The 18,882-nt window shown below is 42.3% G+C and overlaps 1 protein-coding gene across 2 annotated transcripts in view; it reads right to left on the bottom strand.

Annotated features, from left to right (window-relative positions):
• Positions 1-18,882, bottom strand: part of PPP1R13B (protein phosphatase 1 regulatory subunit 13B) — a 74,323-nt gene that overhangs the window by 34,589 nt on the left and 20,852 nt on the right. For both annotated transcript variants that reach the window (XM_040256827.1, XM_040256828.1), the window contains exons 2-3: positions 5,353-5,500; positions 415-534 (exon numbers count right to left, since the gene is read on the bottom strand). In XM_040256827.1, the coding sequence (XP_040112761.1) occupies positions 415-534; positions 5,353-5,500 (268 nt within the window). The remainder of the gene's footprint in view (positions 1-414; positions 535-5,352; positions 5,501-18,882) is intronic.

Here is an 18,882-nt window from a genome sequence, read left to right as displayed (position 1 = left end):
CTAACCACTAGGCCACTAGGGAACTCCCCACTTAGGTGGTGGTTCTTGTTTTTTCTTTCTCCTCTTCAAATACACATATATGTATTTCTCAGAATTTTTATGATGCTTTCATGGTTTCATTTATTCTTAAAATCCAGAAATTTCAACCATATGATATTTATCAAAATCAGTCCCTTCTGGCAGCAGGTCCACGCACGTATTTCACGCATTATGTGACTGACTCAGGATCCTGAGGAGGCAAGGGCTGGGAGCCCGAAAGTGTGAAGTAATCATAAACGGCAGTAACAGGGGTAAAACCCCATGAGACACCAACTCTCCCTCTCACCACTTGTGAGTGAACAGGGGAATAATTTAACATTTATTACTATTTTCCTTAAATTAACTTTCATGGCAAAAATTAAAGCACTTATCTACCTTGTTCACTGCTCTCTGCTGGGGAATCTTCATGTCGAAGGAAAAATTTCACTTCTTCCCTTCGTGGCCCCCACTTCTGAAGATGTTCATACATCATATAATCAAAGGGTATGGGACGCTCTAGGAAAAAACAAACAAAAAAAATTCTTACTTTTCCCAGAGACAAAATGAATCCTATCAAAAGTAAAAAATGAATAAAAATAAATTTAAATAAACGTACACACATATATATATTAGAATTCAAGGATATTACAGGCACTAAATTTTAACTTTAATGAAATAAAAGTAAGACTATAAACACAAAGAAGTAATCATAAAAGCAATTTTGCAACATTAAATAGGGAACATTGGAAAAAATGTCCTTTATTATATTTATCATGAAGCAGTGTACCTCCCACTCTTTCAAAGGAACACATTAACAAACTGCCCAAATTTTAGTATTCACTAAAATGTTACAGGTGGCAATCAGATGCACAAAGGCTTGACACACACTTCCTGGCAATGCAGCCAGCCCACAGAAACACTTGCAAGAGAATGTTCACACCAGCCAAAAAGTGGAAACAAACCAAATCTCCACTAACTGATGAAAGGATAAATGAAACGCTGCATATCATACAGTGGGTAATTTCAGCCAAATAGAGGCGTTAAGTATTGACGAGTGCTACAACAGGGATGAATCTTAAGCAAGCTGTGAAAAAAAGCCAGATCAGAGTCACATACTCTATGATCCAATTTATATGAGGTACCTAGAGGAGTCAAACACACAGAGCCAGACAGTAATACAGTGGTTGCCAGGGGCTGGGGTGGGAGAAACGGAGGCAGCGAGTTCAGAGACGGCTGCACAACACTGAGAACGTCCTAAAACCCACGAGGTTGTACCCCACAATGGGGATGCTTGTGCTATGTGAATTTTATCTCAATGTAAAGGCAAAGAAAGGAAACCTTGAAATGTTCCCACTGCTGCTTGTGCTTGAAAGTGAGGACGGATACTGGCAGGTCCCGAGGCTGGTGGAAAACGCCTGCCCTGGGAGGAGCAGGACAGAACTCAACCCCACTTCTCCTCCTCTCAACGCAGGAGCAGGGCTGGTGAGAGACACCTGCTCAGGCCAAGTTAGGAGAAAGAGCCGTGCGTGTGGCAGCCTCATCACACACACAAGATGTGATTTAGTTTTCGGTCTGAGAGAAGGGCCAGACTTCCACAAGGAAGAGAACTCCGCCATCCGCAGAAACACAGTGCACACTACGCTGCTGCCATCCCATCTTCCCCCATGTGTAGGAAGCCCTGTCTTACTCAACAGACCTCAAGGGCAAGGGCCTAAACGTCTCATCTCGGTTAATCGCCTCAGAACGGGGTATCTGTAAAGCAAGAAGCAAGCACAAACTGAACACTAAAGAAGCATTCAGTATTACCATTCCATATTTTGTGGGGCTTATTTGTTTTTCTTTTTAATTGAAGGATAATTGCTTTACAGAATTTTGTTGTTTTCTGTCAAACCATAACATGATTTCCTTTTCCAAAGTAACAATTTTTGTGTTATAAAAAATGTTTTTAAAAACATGTATATTCTAATGCTATAGCTGTGGAATTTAAGATTAATCATGTCCATCAGTTTAACATAAAATTTTATCTTAGGCCATATTTTTATTGGTATTGCTTTGACTTACAAATTTGTTTCACATTAATTAAAATCTATTTATAATCTTCACTTGGTCTTCCCTTGTGGCTCAGCTGGTAAAGAATCTGCCTGCAATGCGGGAGACCTGGGTTCGATCCCTGGGTTGGGAAGATCCCCTGGGGAAGGGAAAGGCTACTCACTCCAGTAGTCTGGCCTGGAGAATTCCATGGACTGTATAATCCACGGGGTCCCAGAGTCAGACACGACTGAGTGACTTTCACATAATCTTCACTTAAATCTGAGCATAACTTCACCAAGTCTGAGCATAACTTTATAAATATTAAATCTAATTTTTCCTTAAGCCAGTTATTAGAAAAAATTTGTTTCCCTTTACAAATAAAAAAAATTTTAAGAAAAGATTAACTTTAAGAAAAGCAAACTAAGCTTCAGTAGCTTTTTAAAATAAAGGTTAACTAAAATGTTATTTCTGTTTTAAAGTGAAAACAAAACTACTCTGCACATACCATGTAATAAATACGAACCCTCATCAACACTGTATGTAATGGAGAAATCTATAATACGACTTTCAGGCATTCTTGGAAAAGGCAACAAAAAACACCAAGTAGGAGATTTCACAAAAAGAAAAACTGAAGGTCTTGCCTGATTCGCATTAAAGCTGACGCCCTGTGTAAGGAAGGGGCCAGACGAGAGCAGGGTAGTAAGCGGGCCAAATGAACAGGCTGTTATGGGCTGGGCTGTGTCCCCTCACACAGAAACCCACATGCTGAGTCCTGAACCTAGTCCTTCATAAGAACAGGACCTTATTTGGAGACAGGATCTTTAAGGAGGTAGAAAGTAAAAACGAGGTCACTGGAGTGGGCCCTAATCCAATGTGCCTGGTGTCCCTTTAAGAAGAGATTAGGACACACACACACAGGAGGAAGGCCACATGAGGACACGGGGAGAAGGCATGGCCATCCACACACCACGCAGAGAGGCCTCAGGAGAGACCGGCCCTGCTGACACCGTGAAGTCAGACCGATAGCCTCCAGAACTGTGAAAAGATAGGTGAATTTCTGTTATTTGAGCCGTCCAGTTTGGGATACTTTGTTATTTGCCTGAGCAGACCAACACACAGATCTACACAGAAACACTCTCCTCTCAACAGGGGACTGACAGGGACTTCCCTGGTGGTCCAGTGGTTAAGAACTGCCTTGCAACGCAGGAGACTCGAGTTCGATCCCTGGTGGGAGAACTAAGATCCCACCTGTGGTGGAGCAACTAAGCCCTCAGGCCACAACTACTGAGCTTGTGCACTCTGGGCCACAGTGAAGATCCTGCATGCTGCAAGAGAAGCCCGACATGGCCAAATAAATATTAAAATTTTAAAAAAGCACTGACAATTATACTGGAGTATTCTATTTATGAACACTGATGACATGAATATACTGTGAGTAACGGATGCAGTAATTTTATGCAAAGGGTTCTTCAAAATCTGAAAATCACGTGAATCACTCCTCCAGGGTAAAAAGACTGAGAAAGGCCGTGCTTTCTCCCTTCCTTTGGAGCTCATCCGCCACCATCTTGCCAAGACTTCGCTCTGCAGCCCCAATCTACTCAATGATGCGTTTACTCAGGGCCTCTATGAGTGCCAGGCTGGGCACTGCATGTGTGACGGTGAACAAGTCCCCGCCTTCAGCAATTTTAGTCCAATGAGAGGAGGAGATGAAAGCCACTGTCCTGTTTTGATAAACACAATGACAGTATTGAAGCAAAGAGGAGAGACATGTAACACCCTCCAAGATTCGAGGAGAGTGAAGGCTGGGGGGCCAGGTGCTTGGGACTGCTCTAGACAACAGGAGCTACAGGCTGTGACCGTCTGTTCTGCGGGGAGGCAGGCCTCATTCTCGATGAGGTAAAACCCTGGGTCATGCTTTCAGATGGCCGTGGAGCCAGGGACAGCACCAGCTCAAGACTCACGTAAGAGACTAGCATCCTCCAGCAGCTGGGACCATGGGGGCTCTCCCAAGCTACTATGTGAGGCTGACCAGGAATTAGTAGTGATAACAAGCAACAAAGACAAGAGAGCTGAGAGGCTAGAGATGATGGAGTGACCAGGCTCTAACATTCACCCCCTAAAACCACCATCACTTCATCCCCCTCCTGTTTGTCAGACTGACACCTGAGGACCTGGCCTCTTCCTGCTACTTTGGTGATGGTCTACCATTTATCAAAGTCAAGTTTCTCTCAATGTGTCCTTCAAGTTTTTACTCCAGATTTGAAGGATAACACAGACAATCTTTATAAATCATATACCTGCTTAGCGACTTGTATCTCGGATACGTAAGAGCTCTTACTGGGGATGTTGTGTACAGCATGGTGACCACAGCTAACACTATAACTGCAGGTGTGAAGTTGCCAAGAGCAGACCTTAAAAGTTCTCATCAAAAGAACAAATACTCTGTAACTGCGTGCGGCAATGGGTGTGAACTAGACTTACTGTGGTGATCATTTCACAATACACACAAAGATAAAACCATTATGGGGTACATTTCAAACATAATGTTGTATGCCAATTACACCTCAGTTAAAAACTGTTTTTAAGAAGCGTTAAGAATTCACTGATTATCCTGAGTGTCCTTTAAACACATCCACCTGGACCCTATCTCAAACGCAACAGGTCCAACTGGCCGCCCTCTTGCTCCCTGACGCAGAGTCGTGAGTGCACACCGCCCCTTCTTCCACTCATTGCTGGATTGGAGGCCTTGCCCATCTCGGCGACCGCCCGGCCCCCCCACAATGCTGTCTGAGGGGCACACCCTGGCCATTCTCTTCTCCAGTCCTTCCCTCACACTGCTTCTCTCACCAGCATATCTCATCCCAGCTCAATTCAACCCCTCCGTTAGAGTCTATGTTATCTTGCAGAATTTCCCGCATCCAGTAATCGTATTACCTGTACTGGTCTTCTCTGTCCAGCTAGCACGACAAACCCTTAAATGTAAGAGCCAGCCTTGACTCTTCTCAATTTAATAAATATTTATGAAGGGCTTACTATTAATATTTAAACATATGTCCCCTTCCTCTTAAACGTCCCTCCCAACCCACCCCTCTAGGTTGTCACAGAGCACTGGGTTGAGGTCCTTGCTATAACACATTTTTTTGAAAATAGCATTTATAACATCCTATCCCTATGTGATATAACGAGTTTTTAATTTCCCAATTCCTTATTACGTCAGATAACAAAGAACCAGGAACAAAATTCTGCATTCAACAAACATCGGATTTCATGTACTTGGTCACCATTATAGAGCCTAATACATACCATTTCCCCTCCACACTTCAGCTAAATGGCAACTGCCTTCTCCAGGTTCTTTGCAAAATTCGACAACATCACGACATGTTGTTTCTGGTGTTATAGGAACCTCTGTTAAAATCTGTTCATTGTTGCTCAAGAACACGGTTAATATCATCTGTAAGAAAAAAGATTAAATTAAAGCTACAACTTAGAGTCATTAAGCAATAAAAAGATTAACTTGCAAATTAAAAGTGATTTCCCCACCTTCCTACCACCACTCCATCTGGCCAAAATGCTTACAGGACAGGTTAGACTCACTCTAAAGTTCATGTTGAAAAATTAACATGTAAGACAAGTCAGGAAAATGCCCAAAGAGGAGTATTAGAAGGGAACTAGCACTACTGGATATTATAAAGCCTCAATACGGTAAGGCACCAGAACAGAAACAGATCAGTGGCACAAACTATGAAGTCCAGAAACACAAACTGGCAAATGATGAAGGAGGTACCTCAAAACTGATGAGGGAAAGTGAATGATACTTGAATAATTAATATACCCAACTGGAAAAAAAAAAGGATTTATATTGCATATTATACATAAGCAATAAGTTCCTAATCAAATATTTTAAAATAAATCACAAAATTATAAAAATTCTAAACTAAAACTGGGCAAATTTTTTTGTAACCTTGTAGTACAGAGGCCTTTCTAACTATGATTGAAAAACCATTATAAGATATATTCAAGTAATTAAATACAAGGATCTTTTACAAAGCAAAAAAGACAAACTGGGGGAAACTATCTGAAACTAGCACTACATGTAAAAAGTAAATCTCAGTGTCTAAAGTGAAAGTGACAGTCACTCAGTCGTGTCCAATTCCGCGACCCCACGGACTGTGCAGCCCATGGAACTCTCCACGCCAGAATACCGGAGTGGGCAGCCGTTCCCTTCTCCAGAGGTTCTTCCCAACCCAGGGATCAAACCCAGGTATCCCACATTGCAGGTGGATTCTTTACCAGCTGGGCCACAAGGGAAGCCCTCAAGATCTAAAGGCCTCCTAAAATTTGGTACTAGAAAGACCAAAAATCCAATTTATTTTTTTTAATTGAAGAAATAATATAGCACAGTAAAAAAATGAAAATGGTTCTTAAATGAAAGCACATTATAATTTCAAAAAATAAACTGTCCAGTATTATTTTTTTTTTAAATCTTTAAAGAAAAACCACCAAACACCTATCACTTTGACCCAAGAACTCAAGAGGTCCGGTCCTCTGAGAATGGATTTTTTAAAACATTACTCCTAAAGTAAAATTTAAACCAAAGATTTTCTTTAATCAGACAATATCATAGAATGTTTAATCTTTGATCAAAGTCAGAAACAAAATCTGTATTTGTCCCCAAATTCCCTTCTCAAAATCTCGGCTGTCAACTGTGTGTCTTAGTACAGTTTATTGGTACCGTATTTTTTCTTAGAAGTGCCCTACATTCCCATCTTTTGAGATTTAAACATCTTTATACTGGTGGCCAGGTTTTATTTGACCAAAACCAGTCATAGTTACGAACTGCTCTCTGGGCCCCGTCTCCTCTCACCCCACCTGCCCCATGGCTGTCACCAGTTCCCTCTCTAAACCTGAACCAAGTGAAGTCACTTCCTGGCTTAAAACATCCAGGGGGCTCATACCGCCTAACAGCCACCCTCCCCAAACACTTCTTCTGGTTTATAAACAGGAAACTGGCCTCTTTACGGGGCACTCAGAGGCTAGCGTCGACATGCTCATGCAGATCTCTAGCTTTCCTCCCCCAGGGACTCTCACGGGGCTTGGGTCGCCACAGAACAGCCTTCGAGAAAGCCTGGACGTCAGAACAAGCTGCAGGCTCCTACCCAGGGGAACGCGCCTCACCACCTTCCTGGCCTGCCAGCCTAGCGCCTTCCTGTGCTCAACCTCGCTCCCCCCTCCCCAGCTCTCTCAGGGCCCCAGCCCTCTGCCCCAGTGCCCTTCCTGTTTGCCTATCAACTCCTGTCCATCCTTCAAAACTCAGCTCAGATGCTACCGCCTTTGCAAAACCTCCCTTCACCACCTTCTCTCACCAGGGAGGCCACATGTTCCTTCCTTTGTGATCCAGTAACCCTTCACACACATCTTTATTACATCACAGCGCCAGCCTGTTTACCTCCCTCCCCAGGCTCCAGGCAATTCACTTTTGAATCTTTCATTCCACTTCCTGATCAGTATCTGATGCCTGCGAGGCTCCCTGAAATCTGGTCGACTCCACGAATGACACACAAAACGCAAAGTCTCCACCACACCCCAGAACTGGAGAAACACTATACAAGCGCTAAGACACATCCAATCCGTTCAGTAAACAAGCATTTTCATGCAGTTCTTCTGGAAACTATAAACACAGTTCTATTTTACAAGAAATAAAACAGTTCTTTCTGCTCCTTGATCCAGACAAAGTTTTTTTATGTCGGGGGTCTTAAACATATAACTGGTTGGAATCTGTATAATTTGGAATAAAGCAGGTAAATCCTGGATCTACTACAAACAAGTCCAGAACTTGAAGGGCCTTAATGCTATACCAGTTTCACAAGAACAATCAGAATAGATTTTGATTTTTATTTACACATTTATTTTACAGTTCTAATGGTAAATCTGGAGTAGGAAATGGCAAACCACTGGAATACTCTTGCCAGGGAAATCCCATGGACAGAGGAGTCTGGCGGGCTACAGTCCACAGGGTCACAGAGCTGCACACAACTGAGCGCGAATCCACACGTGGCAAATATTCTCCCATGTGACGTCACAGGCTATGCTTTTTAAGATCTAACAATAGATTTTCCCAAACCACAGTTTATAAATCGAAATTTCAAGGCAGTGAAAAATTTTTTTAAAATTATCTTCTCTTTAAGTGCTGTAACTACAGCTCACTCATGACCAGGAGAGGGCCCTGCTTCTCTCCGCTCTTCAGCCCCTGCAGCGTCATCCTGCACCTCCACACCCACTACAGGGCCAATGGTTTGTTCTCCATACTCTGAGCCAGTGAAGGTTTGCATAGCCGTGTGCTTCGGGAAGCCGGGCCTCTGGCCAGAACCAGTCTTGCATGCTCACACCCACCACGGGCACATAGTGGCATCCATAAAGACACGGATTGTGCTTCTCTGCTCAGAAAGCAGATTTCTTTAGGAACCTGTTGTCAGAATGAATGATGGCGTGACACTCTGGGGATGCTTTCTGAATTACCAAGACTTGTGAATAAGTTCAACATGATGGGAGAAGCAGAGGAGAGGCTGAATGGCAAAGCTGTGAGTCTGAACATTAATTCTTAAAAGTTAAGAACTCCCAGATAACTGATCCAAAAGTCACTACACATTCTTTCGGTTTTTAATTCTATTTTAAAGTCTTTACTAGACCCTATCTTTCCTAATCTTAGCACAATCCATTTCCTCTAATCTCTATTACTCAGTCAAAGCTAACTTTATTACAATCATGAGATTTAAAAGCTTTTGAGATAAATTAAGCTGGCATTGACCTGGATGCCATACTTCCTAAAGCATCTTCTAAAATTAGAGCTGAAAAGGCATGGGGCTGCTGCCATTATTACAGCAAGGTTTCCCAGATTAAACGAATTGGAAGGATGTTCAACACAAGTAGCGTGTGTGTCCACTCCAGATGCGTTTTTTAAAAGTATCTTTGAAACCACAATGTATCTTACAATTGGCAGCATGTCACGATATAAGGGGTAGTGCTATTTTTTTCTTTCTTCATAGTATATATAGAGATGAAACCCAATAGAGTTAAGGGTTAAGAAGACAAAGAAAAAAAAGTTACTGTTTATTCTTCCTAAAAGATTAATATATTGAAAATAAAAGATATGGTTAACCACAGTTAGAGAAGCACACACCGATTTACACTGTGTGCTGCCACGAGCGGAGCGGATGCGACAGACGCTTTACATGCCTCTCCTCACCCCGTCCCCTCTGCCCAGACAAGCCGCGCTGCCAGCCCCCCGGCCTGTCCCTCCTCCTCCATCATCCACAGTCGTCCACCTCATCGGGGAGCACTTCCTGACACACTGTCTCCCCATCCTGGCCTGGTGAGAGTCAGAGCCTCCTCCTTTGCTCTCCTATAACAGACCATGGCTATTTCTGGCACAACATTCTTGCACTAAATTATCAATGGTTTTCATGATGATATCCTCTACTAAAACAGTGTGTGTGACTCACAGGGGTGAGCTGTGACCCCATTACTTGCTCTTAAAATTTTCTAAGTGTGTCCCAAGTTGTACATATATTTACGTTTTAAAAACTTGATTAAAAACCCCAAAAAGCCACAGGCCGCTGTGAGCAGCACCTGTGTTCTCTAACTCAGTGCCGGAGTGGACTATTCTGATGAGTGGTGCTCGGTAAGTGAAAGACAGGCAGCCTAGCAGGCAGCCACCAGCATAACCATATCGAATCCCGCAAGAGGGCACCTTATCCTCACTCCTAAGATCATCTGAGCTCCATAAAGAAAGCCACTAGGATAGACCACTGATGTAAGGAACCGCCTGGGTGGAGCCTGTAAGGCCTTTGTCCGCCTCACCGGCCTGTCTGAAGCAGCCTCCCTATCTCACTGCAGCCTTGCACCACTTTGTTTTCTTCGCATTCACCACCACCTTACACACCTGTGTAAGCTGTGTATTTATTTGTTTATCCTCTGTCTCCTTCCACTAGAACTTAAGCTCCTGAAGAGTAGGGATTTAGCTAGTTCACTGCTGTATCACCACAGTAGGCACTCAATCAACTCCCCCAAGTATATAAAATAATAATTTTTAAAGTAGATGGCGTCACAAAGGGTAGGTGTCTGCCTTCTTATACTATCTTCAAAGTCTCAAATAGGAAAAAAAGATCAATATTATACCCCTCTAGTAGCCGAGTTACTCCACATTAGAAGGAGGAAAAGAACCTCTTAAAAACGCTAGTGTAAAAGTCAGAAGCCTGTACACACGTATGTGATATTTGGCAGATCCCACTCAAACCTAGACATCGCAGACGCCCCTGGGTAAAGCCTTGCCGCTTTGCACAGGTGGCAGTGCAGGGTGCCAGGGTGTGAGCTCCACCTCCCCCCCAACACACACTCCTGCAAATCTGGGGGAAAAGAATTAACTCCAAAGAAGAATGAACAGTGTAGTAAGATCATATTAAGTTCAATTCCCATGAATAGAACTTGCATTATTTTTGCAAAGAACTAGAACTAGCCTTTGAACAATAATGAAAAATTTTTTCTAAATCAGTGAGAAACATTTAACACTCCTGAGAGGACAGATACATTTAAATATTTGAGTTGCATCTACTTATAAGAAGAAACTAATACAGCTACTGCTGCTGCTAAGTAGCCTCAGTCGTGTCCGACTCTGTGCGACCCCACAGACCAGGCTCCCCTGTCCCTGGGATTCTCCAGGCAAGAACACTGGAGTGGGTTGCCATTTCCCCCTCCAAAGCATGAAGGTGAAAGTGAAGTCGCTCAGTCATGTCCGACTCTTCGAGACCCCATGGACTGCAGCTCACCAGGCTCCTCTGTCCATGGGATTTTCCAGGCATGAGTACTGGAGTGGGGTGCCACTGCCTTCTCCATAATACAGTTAAGTGACCTTTAAATTAGATCCTCAAAAACCATATCAATTATGTTGAGTTCAAGTCACTGGTTTTTTGCTTTAATAATTTAGTGTTTTTAAAATATATATTCCATCATATGAAAACTTCCTCTCAATAGCTTGAACTGGTGAAATCTGGTTATACACTATTCCTGGGAATACAAAATATACATCTCAGCTTCCCTTCACCTAACTTATTTAGTTCCTCCAGTTTCTAAAAGCATATGCATCTGGGGGGGACCTGTCTAACACCTTGCAGAAATGCAAAACTCATGACCCTTCTCATAAAGACTAGGTATGCCGTAAGTCCATAGTATGTGTGGAGGTGAAACAGCTGAGGAAATCTAGTCTCCAAAACTTAAAGAATCCCTGAATAGGAAAAGGGCAGTACCAACCCTTGACACCCCTACTCATCGATGTTGGGAATCACTGCCCAGAATGTCCGCTGCTTTACTGACTCTGTTCATGGAACATTATGGAAACAGAAGAGACACTGATTTTCAACCACAGGCTGTGACCTACTAACATGCTGTATAGTCAGTCAGTGCCCTCGGGGACAGTTTTGTTTTTAACGGAGCAGAACAATGTAAAACAGTATTATAATACACTGCAAATCAACTATACTTAAGTATAAAATAAAAACTTAACCCCCCCCCACACACAAATTATTAAGAAAATGAAAAGAGCAGCCTGGGAGAAAATATTTATAAAACACATAACTGATAAAGAACTTGTATTCTAAATATACACAACTGAAAACTCAGTAATAAGAAAACAAAGAACCCAATCAAAAAGTGGATAAAAGATCTACACACCTCATCAAAGAAAGCACCGCCCACCTAACAGACTGTCCAAACTCCAGAACACGGCCGATGCCAGGTGGTGGGGAAGAAGCCGAGCACAGGCACGCGCTGCTGGAAACGTGAAGCGGCGCAGCCCTCCTGGAAGACAGCCTCACAGCTTCTTCCAAAACTAAACGTACTCTTACCGTGGGGTCTAACAATTAAAGATTCTTGGCATTGATCCAAGTGAGTTGAAAACTCATATCTAGACAAAAACCTACACATGGATGCTCACAGTAGCTTTATTCTTAACTGTCAAAGCTTGGGAGTCACCAAGACATCCTTCAGTAGGTGAATGAATGGATAACCTGTGGTGCATCCGAAGGACACCAAGCGGCGATAAAAACAGCTATCAAGGCACAAAAAGACACAGGAAACAAACACATACGGCTAAGCGAAAGAAAGCAGTCTGCAAAGGCCACGTGCTGTATGACTCCAATTAAATGACATTCTGAAAAATAAAAAACTGTGGAGATGTTAAAAAAAAATCAGTGGTTGCCAGGAGTTGAGGGCGGAAGGAAGGATGAGTAAATGAAACACTAAGAATTTTTTCGGGCAGTGAAATGACTCAGTATCATACTCTACTGGAAGATAAAACATGCTCGACATTTGTCAAAACCCACAGAACTGTATGACAGACATAGTGAACCCTCGTGGAAACTACGGTCTTCAGTTGATAATGTCTGAACATTAGTCTAGGTGCTACCATCTGCACTTCACACATCCTCAATCCTCACACCAACTCTATGGGACAAATACCGCCCTTCATTTTACAGATTAGGGAAAGGAAACTTGGGAGAGGTTAAATAACTTGTCCAAGGCCACCGAGCTAATGAATGCCAGGCCAGGATTTAACCCTGATCTGATTGACTTCAAAGCTACAGTCTTGAATCACTACTCTAAACCATTCCAAAAGAAAAAAGAAAAACAGCAAAATTTTAATAAATACCTTCGTACTTAGAATATACTTGCATTACTATATAACTTCTCAATTAACCAAGTTTTATCTAGTGTCTACAGTTGAAAGAATCTGAAATGTACAAGTTAATCATATAAGGGAACCAGAATAAAGAATCATGCATTTTTTTCTAATTATTCAACTATAAAGATGATCTCCTAATAGATGTTCTAATTACACCTGGAAAAGGTCAGTTTTCATTCCAATTCCAAAGAAAGGCAATGCCAAAGAATGCTCAAACTACCGCACAGTTGTACTCATCTCACATGCTAGTAAAGTAATGCTCAAAATTCTCCAAGCCAGACTTCAGCAATACATGAACCGTGAACTCCCTGATGTTCAAGCTGGTTTTAGAAAAGGCAGAGGAACCAGAGATCAAATTGCCAACATCCACTGGATCATGGAAAAAGCAAGAGAGTTCCATAAAAGCATCTATTTCTGCTTTATTGACTATGCCAAAGCCTTTGACTGTGTGGATCACAAGAAACTGTGGACAATTCTGAAAGAGATGGGAGTACCAGACCACCTGACCTGCCTCTTGAGAAATCTGTATGCAGGTCAGGAAGCAACAGTTAGAACTGGACATGGAACAACAGACTGGTTCCAAATAGGAAAAGGAATACGTCAAGGCTGTATATTGTCACCCTGCTTATTTACCTTATATGCAGAGTACATCATGAGAAACGCTGGACTGGAAGAAACACAAGCTGGAATCAAGATTGCCGGGAGAAATATCAATAACCTCAGATATGCAGATGACACCACCCTTATGGAAGAAAGTGAAGAGGAGCTAAAAAGCCTCTTGATGAAAGTGAAAGAGGAGAGTGAAAAAGTTGGCTTAAAGCTCAACATTCAGAAAACGAAGATCATGGCATCCGGTCCCATCACTTTATGGGAAATAGATGGGGAAACAGTGGAAACAGTGTCAGACTTTATTTTTTTGGGCTCCAGAATCACTGCAGATGGTGACTGCAGCCATGAAATTAAAAGATGCTTACTCCTTGGAAGAAAAGTTATGACCAACCTAGAGAGTATATTCAAAATCAGAGACATTACTTTGCCGACTAAGGTCCATCTAGTCAAGGCTATGGTTTTTCCTGTGGTCATGTATGGACGTGAGAGTTGGACTGTGAAGAAGGCTGAGTGCCAAAGAATTGATGCGTTTGAACTGTGGTGTTGGAAGGCTCTTGAGGGTCCCTTGGACTGCAAGGAGATCCAACCAGTCCATTCTGAAGGAGATGAGCCCTGGGATTTCTTTGGAAGGAATGATGCTAAAGCTGAAGCTCCAGTACTTTGGCCACCTCATGTGAAGAGTTGACTCATTGGAAAAGACTCTGATGCTGGGAGGGATTGGGAGCAGGAGAAGGGGACAACCCAGGATGAGATGGCTGGATGGCATCATAGACTCGATGGATGTGAGTCTGAGTGAACTCCGGGAGATGGTGATGGACAGGGAGGCCTGGCGTGCTGGGATTCATGGGGTCGCAAAGAGTCGGACACGACTGAGCAACTGAACTGAACTGAATTACATTTTACTGACCTTACAAAATTTTAATTTAGGTATATTAACAATTCTCAGAATAAGGCTTCCTTTTCCTACATATTTCTTTGTAAAATTCAAGAAAATATATTCCTATATGTATTTTTGAAAAACACTGATCTAATCCTAGGTATATACCCTAGAGAAGTATGTCTACACAAAAACTTGAACAAAAAAATTACAGCATAACTACAGTTACAGTCATAACAGCAAAAAAGTGGAAATAGTCAAAACCAATGAATGGATAAGCAAATGCTGTATACCTGTCTTTGCCACGGGATATTACTTGACCATGAAAAGGAAGGAAGAGAGTGCTACATTCCTTAGGTAATGGATCAGCCTTAGAGACACGATGCCAAGGGAAAGAAGCCAGGTACAGAAGGCATGCGCTGTTATGACCCCACTTACACAAGATGTCCAGAGTCGGCAAATCCACACAGAAAGCGGAGGAGTGGCTGCCAGGGGATGAGAGGAGAGACGACGAGGAAGTGGCTGCTAATGGGCACCAGGGTTCTTCTTGGGGAGATGAGAACATTCTAAACTTAGCGAGTGGTGATGGTTACGCAAACCTGTGGATACATTAAAGCCACTAAACTGTATACTTCAAAGGCATGAATGTGATAGCATGTGAATTATATATCAATAAACTCATTTTAAAAACATCTAGCTATTCCAGTTATTCAACCTATTCAATCAGTAAAGTATTTCTCCCAATGGAAATAACTTTAAATAAATATTAAATCATTTCTTTGTATTTATTTTTCTTTTCTCTAGTAATAAAGATTTATAATTAGACAAATCCTGTTTTTTCATGTCTGCTAATACCAAAAGTCAAGTACTAATCCTTCTGCCAGCAGGAAATAAAACTCAAAACAGAAATAATTAGTATAGCAATGTCTCTGAAGAGCACTTTAATATAATCATGTGTATAGACAATACTATCTATCTGCACAAAATCAGAACACAATTTACACAGAAAAGTAAGTCCAACAGCCCTCCTATCTTTTTACAAATGACTCTATTTTGTCTTTCAGGCTTGAGCCATCTCTTAAAAAAAACCTTGATGCTACTTTGAATTTGCTTATAATGCTCTGAGTTACCATTTTCAAAATGTTTCTCCTCCTTAGAAAACTAAGCAAAACTCAAGTGTAGAAAGCAAACATCTCAATGCCTGGAGATTATCTATGCCATTTACAAAGAAAAAAAAATACTTCGAAAGCTGTCTCTTGGGCTTCACGGAATCTAAATTCAGGCTCTAATGGCACGGACCATGATAAGACGTCCTAATGAAACAAGACAGACCACAGTTGGTACAGCAGAGTGATATGGTGGATAGGGTTTCACCTAATCAGGGGAGGTCCATGGAAAGACAAAGTTTGATGTTAGCACCGTTCAATAACAACTGTAACCAGGATCTGGAAATCACTATAAAAGGAAAACTAAACATTAAGTTACTAATTTCCACAGAAAACCCATTATTTTTTTTTAAAGGCTTGCCTAAGTTTTGTCGGTAACTTGAAAGACCAAGATCTCAGGGTTTTTAAATGAGTTTTCATAATAAATGCCTTGTCTATAGCCTATGCTTATGGAAACTGCTTGTTGGAAGTAGGAGGCATACAAAGCTATGCTGTTTCTTTTTAAAATTCTGCTAGTACTGACATAGCTCAGAGGTTAAAGCATCTGCCTGGAATGCGGGAGACCCAGGTTCGATCACTGGGTTGGGAAGATCCCCTGGAGAAGGAAATGGCAACTCACTCCAGTACTCTTGCCTGGAGAATCCCATGGAGGGAGGAACCTGGTAGGCTACAGTCCATGGGGTCGCAAAGAGTTGGGCATGACTGAGCGACTTATGTACTTAGTACTGCATATCTAGGTGCTTAAAATGAGAACTGAAGTTTCTAACCAGATACTTAACTTCAAAAGACTTTTACAATTTGTTAATAGTAAAAACGGCTATTATTTCAGTGCTTACTATGTTCGCAGACAGGCTATTTACCCACATCACATCACTGAACCCTCCCAATAGTCTATGGAACTAGGTGCTGGGATGACCGTTGCCGCAGACAGAGTAAAGGACTGCCCGAGGTCGTATGACTAAGAAGTGCCAGAGTGTCTGACCCAAGAGTGTCTGACTCCAAAGCTTAAGTTTCTACCTGAAGAGTTCAGGAACAAAGCAGTGAACACCTAAAACAAGAAAAAGCACAGAACCATTCAAGTTCTTCTTCCCTGTGAAGCTGTAGGAGACAATCTCCATTCAAGAGTTATGAGACAGTAACAAACCATTGTGTTTGTAACTGAAGAACTCAAATGCATGACGCACATGTTTCCTTGAAAAGCAGAACACTGTAAGTAAGAACCCAGAAGAGAAAATCAGTGGAGACTCATTACAGAACCCAACGGTCAGCCTACTCCACAGCCTGGATGGCCTCTGGCCAAAAAAATCTTATTTCACTTATGACTGTCCAGTGAAGTGACTCAAGGGATTCGATCTGACAGAGCTCCTGAAGAGCTACGGACAGAGGTTCATGACACTGTACAGGAGGTGGTGACCAAAACCATCCCCAAGAAAAAGAGACGCCAAAAGGCAAAATGGCTGTCTGAGGAGTCCTTACAAATAGCTGAGCGAAGAGAAGCAAAAGTCAATGGAAAAAGGAAAGATATATCCATCTGAATGCAGAGTTCCAAAGAATAGCAAGGAGATAAGAGAGTTTTCCCAAATGATTAATGCAAAGAAATAGAGGAAAACAATAGAACGGGAAGGACCAGAGATCTCTTCAAGAAAAATCAGATACCAAAGGAACATTTCATGCAAAGATGGGCACAATAAAGGACAGAAACGGTAAGGACCTAACAGAAGCAGAAGAGATTAAGAAGAGGTGGTAATATTACACAGAAAAACTGTACAAAAAAAGGTCCTAATGACCCAGATAACCATGATGGTATGGTCACTCACCTAGAGCCAGACATCCTGGAATGTGAAGTCAAGTGGGCCTTAGGAAGCATTGTTACAAACAAAGCTGGTGGACATGATGGAATTCCAGCTGAGCTATTTCAAATCCTAAAAGATGATGCTGTGAAAGTGCTGCACTCAATATGCCAGCAAATTTGGAAAATTCAGCAGTGGCCACAGGACTGGAAAAGATCAGTTTTCATTCCAAACCCAAAGAAAGGAAATGCCAAAGAATGTTCAAACTACCGCACAATTGCACTCTTCTCACACACTAACAAAGTAATGCTCAAAATTCTCCAAGTGAGGCTTCAACATATGTGAACCGTGAACTTCCAAATGTTCAAGCTGGATTTAGAAAGGCAGAGGAACCAGAGATCAAATTGTCAACATCTGCTAGATCACTGAAAAAGCAAGAGAGTTCCAGAAAAACATCTATTTCTGCTTCATTGACTATGCCAAAGCCTTTAACTCTGTGGATCACAATAAACTGTGGAAAATTCTTAAAAGAGATGGGAATATCAGACCACCTTACCTGCCTCCTAAGAAACATGTATGCACGTCAAGAAGCAACAGTTAGAACCCTGTATAGAACAACAGACTGGTTCAGGATTGAGAAAGGAGTATGACAAGATTGTTTATTGTCACCTGTTTATTTACCGTATATGCAGAGTATATCATGAGATATGCTGGCCTGGATGAGTTACAAGCTGGAATCAAGATTGCCAGGAGAAGTATCATCAACCTCAGATATGCAGATGACATCACTCTAATGGTAGAAAGTGAAGAGGGACTAAAGAACCTCTTCATGCAGGTGAAGGAGGAGAGTGAAAAGGCCAGCTTAAAACTAAATATTAAAAAAACTAAGATCATGACACATGGCCCCATAACTTCATGGCAAATAGAAGGGGCCGAGGTGGAAGCAGTGACAGATTTCCTCTTCTCTAAAATCACTGTGGATTGTGGGATGGTGACTGCAGCCATGAAACTGAAAAGACAACTGCTTCTTGGCAGGAAAGCTATGACAACCCTAGACAGTGTGCCAAAAAGCAAAGACATCACTTTGCTGACAAAGGTTCGTATAGTGAAGGCTATGGTCTTTCCAGTAGTCACGTATGGTTCTCAGAGCTGGATCACAAAGAAGGCACAGTGCCAAAGAGTTGATGCTTTTGAACTGTGGTGCTAGAGGAACTCTTGAGAGTCCCTTGGGCAGCAAGATCAAACTAGTCAATCTTAAAGGAAATCAACTCTGAATACCCACTGGAAGTACTGATGCTGAAGCTCCAACACTTAGGCCACTTGCTATGAAGAGCCGACTTACTGGCAAAGACCCTGATGCTGATAAAGATTGAAGGCAGGAGGAGAGGATGACAGAGGATGAGACGGCTGGTTGGCATCACTGTGCAATGGACACAAACCTGGGCAAACTCCAGGAGATGGCAGGAGGGAGGCAGGGAGGCCTGGCATGCTGCGGTCCATGAGGTCAAGAAGAGTCGGACATGACTTGGCAACTGAACAACAACTGGAAGGTCTTGTAGGTCTTCACAGAGCCGTTCAACGTCAGCTTCTTCTGCATTAGAGGCTGGGGCACAGGCCTGCATTACTGGGACATTGAATAGTCTGCCTTGGAAACAAACT

This window comes from Oryx dammah, unplaced genomic scaffold, assembly GCF_014754425.2.
Source record: "Oryx dammah isolate SB20612 unplaced genomic scaffold, SCBI_Odam_1.1 HiC_scaffold_16, whole genome shotgun sequence".
Lineage (NCBI taxonomy): Eukaryota > Metazoa > Chordata > Mammalia > Artiodactyla > Bovidae > Oryx > Oryx dammah.
This window is presented reverse-complemented; position numbering and strand designations above follow the sequence as displayed.